Consider the following 6,430-nt stretch of genomic DNA (forward strand, 5'->3'; position numbering starts at 1 on the left):
TGCTCCGATCATAGTTCCCTGATCTTCCCTTGAATTCAGCATAATCTTTTCCAATTTTTCTAATGGTTCGGCTCTTTGCATGTTTTCTTCATCACGATCATCTCTGACTTCGACCGCCATGGTAGAGCTTGTTTTTACTCGTTTTCTCAAGTAATTGGCGTAGCTCTGCTTGCTTCCTTTTTGGTCAGCGGAACATTCTCCTATTCCCTTTTTTGTTGGGAATTTCATCTTCATGTGTAAGGATGATACTACCGCCTCCAGGGTACAAAGGGTTGGTCGTCCTAAGATCATATTATAAGCTGACAAATCTCGGAGGACCATAAAATTTGTTTGGATGACCCTGTCTTTGGGGTGTTTGCCGATACGAAGATCTAATCTGATGGTGCCCTCTACTCGGGTTGAGGTTCCTGTGAAACCGTATAAGTGCGTCCCACAGGGGATCAACATTTTCTCGTCTAGCTGTAATTTATGGAAAGCTTCCAATGACAAGATATCTGCTGATGACCTTGTATCTACTAGGACTCTATGGACCTCTGTTCCAACCAGTGTGACTTTGATGACAAGGGCATCGTCATGGGGAGTGTTTACCCCCTGTTTATCTTTGGATGAGAAGGTGATCGGTTCTGAAGTGATCTTCTCACCTGGTTTCTCAAGCTCGGCATTCCCCACATATCGTGCTTTTCTTTTGGCTTGTCTACTTGACTCCTCAGTTGGGCCACCGAACACGGTAAATATTGGTGGTCGTTTTTGATTGTCTCCTCCTTCCCGTAGTCGGGACTTGTTTTGGAGTCCTTCTTTGCTTGGAGATCTATGCCTCTTCCTACCCCCTTCTATTTGCTTTTGATCAGGCTGGGTAGGTTGGAGGTATTTCACAAGCCGCCCTTGATCGATGATTCTGTCAATTTCCTCTTTTAGTTGTCGACAATCATCTGTCCAGTGTCCGTGATCCTTGTGGAAATCGTAATATTTGCTTTTGTCCCGATTTCCTGGACGAGAATGTAGCTTTTCGGGCCGTTGGAGAATTCCTCGATCTTTAATCTGCATCAGGATTTCTGATCTCGTCATGGCCGGTAACCTTTCCTGTTCAGGTCAACCATCCCTGGTCGGGTCTATGGTCGATCTTCTAACAGGTTGGTACTTTTCTTTGTATGTTCTTGCTTCCATGGTCGGATGCTCCTTCTTTCGAGATTCAATTGTCTCTGATATCTCCGCTTGCTTGTGGCATCGTTCATGGAGATCGTCATACGTTTCAGGCATGTCATTCAAAAGTCTCTCAAGTAGGCCTTCATGGCTGAGTCCTTGGTACAAGGCGTGAAAGGCTATCTTTTCATCCAGATTTTCAATCTACATGGTCAGTTTATTGAATCTCTCAAGGAAATCTCTAATGGACTCCATTCGCCCTTGTTTTACAGCGAACAAGGTTTCTTCTCTCTTTTTGGTTTCTACTCCGCTTTGGAAACGCAATAAGAAAGTCCGACCTAGATGTTCGAAACTTTTTATTGTGCCACGAGGCAGAGCTTGGTACCAATCTAATGCAGCTTCAGTCAATGATGCTGGGAAACTGCGGCACATGGCTGCTTCATTGTGTCTAGAAGTAGACATGACAGACTTATAATGGGTGATGTGGTGCTTAGGACACTTCGATCCGTCGTACGCCTTGAAGGACGGACATTTGAAACCTATTGACATCACTGCTTTCGAGACACTTTTGATGAAAGGGTCCTCCTTTAAGACGGCGTATAGCTCTTCTTTTCCAAGCTTTAACGCTTTTTTGACTGTTTCGTCAAGGTCGGCGATGCGCTTATTCATCTCATCATCCCGCTTCTTTGAACCATTATGATTCTTTTTGTCCTTTGAGGCTTTTGCTGGATCTGTGCTGCTTCCTCGATCTCCGTTATCATCGACTGGAGGATTCTTTTCTGGAATAACCTCTTTCGAGGCTCGAGATTTTGCCAGCTCTTTTTGAGATTGTTGAGGGATCTGGTAGATCAAGGGTGGTCGGTCACGCCTGCTCCCCTCGAGACTTTTTTGTTTTTTCTGAGAATCTGCTTCGGGGGCAATTACGTGTTGCATGGCCATCCTGATCAACTCGCCTAAGGATGAGATTGCTTTTCTCATCTCAACTTGTTCCTTTTGAACTTTGACAATTTGATGCGTTGTCGCGTATTGATTTGCTGGAGTGTCTGGAAGAATTGGAGAATCTTGCTGAATCTGGAGTTCGGGAATTTTTTCCATTCCAACCTGGTCGACCTCCTTTTCTGCGCCAGACACCTCTTCGATTACCAAACCTGATCTCGTCTTCATAATAGCTTTTTGATCAAGTTCCCACAAACGGCACCAATTGTTGCTGCACAATATTGTTCGTCCCTTCAGCCGGTTGAACCTGCAAAGATGAGCTCGACCGTGGAGGTCAAGTTTTCACCTCCGACGATCTAATTAGAAATCCGACTAAGGAAGGCAAGAAAGTAATGAACAATAATAATACGAATAGTGATGGCTCTATTCAGCGTACCTTTCTCCTGTGCTTCTTTACCTTTTTATAGATTTTCTACGTATGAGTTTGGATGGAACTCAAACCTTATTAAGTCGGTGGTAATACGACTCTTAGTGATTGAGTGGAACTCAAACTTTAGTAAGTCGGTATTGAGGCGAATCTTCCTGAGAACGATTTATTGCCTAACCGACCTTACTTGGTCTGGTTCGGATTTGTCCGACCTGGTTGATCTTTCTGACCTAGATCGGGTTAAACCGAACTGGTTTAGTATGGTTCATATTTTCCATTATCACTCTTCATTACCCTTGCTATTATCCATCAAAACCCTTAGCATCCTCCACTGAGTTTGAAACTATAAAGATCAATTACTTTTCCAAGAAGAAACATTGTTCTTATCAACATCAATACTCACAAAAATGCTTAGGGAGTCAGGTCAAACTTACAATTTGGGACCTATGAAAGTTTCCTTATAAAAGGGAGATGTCCATTGCTTTATCTATAAGTAGAAATTGCATCGAGTATAAGATTTGGTTAGCCAAGTGTAAGAATCCATAAACGATAAGTGCATTTTTCATTTGATATGCTGAAAAATCCAAGGGTTATAGGTTTAGTTGTTCAAACCCCTATAGTAGGTTTGTTGAATCAAGGAATGAGAAATTTCTTCAGAATGACGTGATTAATGGGAGTCATCACCTTAGAGGCTTAAGCGCTGATAAAAGTGATATTGTGGTCAATACTCTTTTCATCGAGTAGAATGTTAACTGTCATCCAAATTGGATGCACATTGAGAGACCAATCATTCGAAACCCATGTCCTGCTTAGTTTGCTATGGAGAATCAACTAATTTTGCAATAATCTCAACAAGAGATTGGTGATATGGCAACTGAAGTGACTTTAGATGATCATGGTGAAAATTCTCCCCAAGAGGAGCATCTTATTGTATAGCAACCCCACCAAGAGGTTGCTAAAACAACATTAAGGAGATATACTAGGGTCAAAAGGTTAGCAATACCTACTAATTGCATTGTGTAGCTACAAGAGTCAGACTATGATATCGCTATTGAAACAGATCTTGAGATTTTTTTCACAAGCAATGAATACTGATAAATCTAATTTGGTGAATGATGGTATGAAAGATGAGATGGATCCTATGGTGCATAATGACGTTGGGACCTTGTTGAGTTGCCTGATGGGAACAACCCAATAAGTTGTAAATGGGTTTTCAAAAGTAAGAGATTCGTCAAGCAACATTGATCGATACAAGGCCCGACTAGTTGTCAAAGGATTCACATAAAAGGAAGGAATTGATTAATAAATGAAATATTAATTTCATATCCATCCAACAACATTATGGCATGCATTTTGAAAGAAAAAAATGGTTTGGAGACAATAGTTATCTCAAATGAAAAACTCCACAAAACGCTCGGATCTATGTGAAATCCCGCTTGATCATCGTAAACAATGCTATATCCGTTAAGAATGAAGCGAGACCTACAGTTTTATGTCAAAGATCGAACGTAGCAAGAATGCCAAGAAGTGGGAGAGAGAATGTATGGGGGAGGTTTGAAGAAGAGAGAAAAAATCCCAAATAATCAAGGGATAATTTGTAGGAGAATTTCTTGCTTATATCACGGAAATATCGCCATTCTCAGCAATATTTTGCCAGAAATCGCTGAAAAATCAACGATATCTTGCGATTTCGAATTTGGTCCCTTCTTTTGGTTGGCCTTGCACCAAAATGGCCGAACGAGACTTTGTTCCATGGTTATAGCTAATGTCCTTTCATCCAAAAAAAATATATCATTAACTGTCTAGCTCTCAACCTCAATAAATACAAGGGTGGCTATTTGATAAACAATAATTAATCACAAAGACTGGCAACATTGTTGAGTCAATTTGGTAAAAAAATTTCATGAATACAATAATATCTGAATGCTGCTATATATGGTAACTCCTAACACTTGTACATGCTTTTTTTTCTCGCTAAAGGGTCATTTTATAAAGTGAAGAAGAAAAAGAAAAAAAAATACAGCAATTAGAACCTTAAGAGGAACCAACCTCGCTCACCGCAACAACAATTTGCCCCCAATACACCCTACCTCACTGGTTCCTACTCACATTTGATAACAATTAACCCATCAGAATTGGGTACTTATTGACATCTACTTTTTGTTCAGTGACACAAAAAATATCTAGTTGACGAGTCATTAACAAAAGTTTAAGAGCCCTCCTCCCAAACGCATTACCAATGCCGTGAAAATTCCAAAAGAAAAGCTTCATAGTATTAGTTACATATCAACACTGTCCTCTCCCAATATTTTTTACTGTAGATACTTTCTCTAAAGCTGCATCTACCTTCTTGAATTCTTCCGCCATAGAAACCTTTTTACTTGTTAACACTTTCCTCACTGTGTGAGCCTTCTTAGGACGACCAGGCTTTCGACGAGGAAGAACCACAGCCAATTGCAGCGTTCCATCACTTTCCAGCCCGGCCGAACTCTGATGGGTCCCACTAGATTCCAAATCATCCTCCCTAGTTCGCACATCAGCCCCCATTGAGCTCCCTCTTAAACACTTTCTATTGGTGCAACCTAGAGGGGTGGGTGATTAGGTTGTACCTCGTGGATTATCCCAAATTCTCAGTTTGATTGCAATTTCAATGTAAGTTGATAATTTAAATGAAATTCAATAAAGGCAAGCAATCACAACACCGAATTTATAGTGGTTGCTGAATTGTGTGAGTGTGATGCAATGCAATGAAATGAATGAACGCTTCAAGAACAACAATGCATCAAGGTAAGGCTCCAATGACCTTCAATGACTCCAAGTTTGGCTTCAATGAGCTTGCTTAGCAACTTTGGAATGACCCTCAAAGTTGAATGGAGTGGGAGCGCTTGTGATGGTGCTAAGACACTCAATATTGGTTTTTTTCACTTGTGAGTGAGTATATGGCTTAATGGGGGAGAGGATTAGTCTCAAATGGGGGTGGTTGGGCTTTTATAGACCTTAACTCAATGCCCTCCCCATTTCCCCAACGGACATAAAATTTCAGTGAAATTTTACTTTAGACGGTCGTCCGTCTGCCCAGACGGTCAGCCGTCTCAAAAACTAGCAGTTGAAAAAATAACCGTTAACACTTAAGTTAGGGCCAGACGGAAAATCCATCTGGCCTTCTGTTTGTGCAGAATCAGAAAAACCAATCCAGACGGTTGACCGTCTGAGCTCTATTCTGATGAACAGATTTGGGGCTGGGACATGGCTTGGGTTCTTGGACTTTTTGGTCAACCCTAGGCATTGTACACCTCACTAACATGTCCTAGGTCACTCTAGTAATATGAATTACATATAACTGAAGCATTTACATGAATGTGTATGCGAGAGTGTCCTAAGCCTTATTTAAGCCTAAGTCTTGATCTTCGACTTGATCTTTGACTGGAGCTTCGGCTTGATCTTGAGCAATGGTCTTGACACTCATCTTGAATTTGGTTATTTGTCTAAGATGGTTTGAGTTGGTCTTGAGTTTGATTCTCCGGTAATTCTTTGATCTGGTCATTTGCATCGAGATTCAATGTAGTGATGAGATGGCATTTCCCAACAGTTTTCATGTCCATCTTGGCATGGTCATCTTGACTTAGACTTCATGTCTATCTTCATGTCCATCTTGGCATGATCTTGGCTTTGGCTTGACTTGAGCATATGGCTTTGACTTGGAGTTGGTACACTTGTTTCTCAACTTGAATTAAAGCAATACAACTCAATATAGCCATTAGTAATTTATGTTTGTTATCATCAAAACCAATGGAGGCTGATGTGGCAAACACTGACATGGCATTTCCAACACTTTCCTTCATTGGCTGAATTTCTAATTACCTTCTCAGCTTCGGGTCCCACCAATGAACACCCAAAAGAAAAGTTTCCAATTTGATAAGAGCTCTT

General features: G+C 41.0%; 1 protein-coding gene across 1 annotated transcript; it reads right to left on the reverse strand.

The window, feature by feature from the left end:
• Window positions 1-389: 389 nt before the first annotated feature.
• On the reverse strand, window positions 390-1,065 carry LOC149007841 (uncharacterized). The gene is made up of 2 exons (XM_089167168.1): window positions 532-1,065; window positions 390-407 (listed from the first exon to the last, which is right to left on the reverse strand). The coding sequence occupies exons 1-2, from the start codon at window positions 1,063-1,065 to the stop codon at window positions 390-392; spliced, it is 552 nt and encodes a 183-aa protein (XP_089023294.1).
• Between the last annotated feature and the right edge of the window lie 5,365 nt (window positions 1,066-6,430).

Source organism: Hakea prostrata, chromosome 8 (assembly GCF_041222555.1).
Source record: "Hakea prostrata isolate BN-2017 chromosome 8, UWA_Hpros_2, whole genome shotgun sequence".
In the NCBI taxonomy this organism is placed as follows: Eukaryota; Viridiplantae; Streptophyta; class Magnoliopsida; order Proteales; family Proteaceae; genus Hakea; species Hakea prostrata.

Coding starts and splice junctions, on each gene's coding strand:
- LOC149007841 (XM_089167168.1), bottom strand. CDS start 1,065: ATGACGAGATCAGAAATCCTGATGCAGATTAAAGATCGAGGAATTCTC.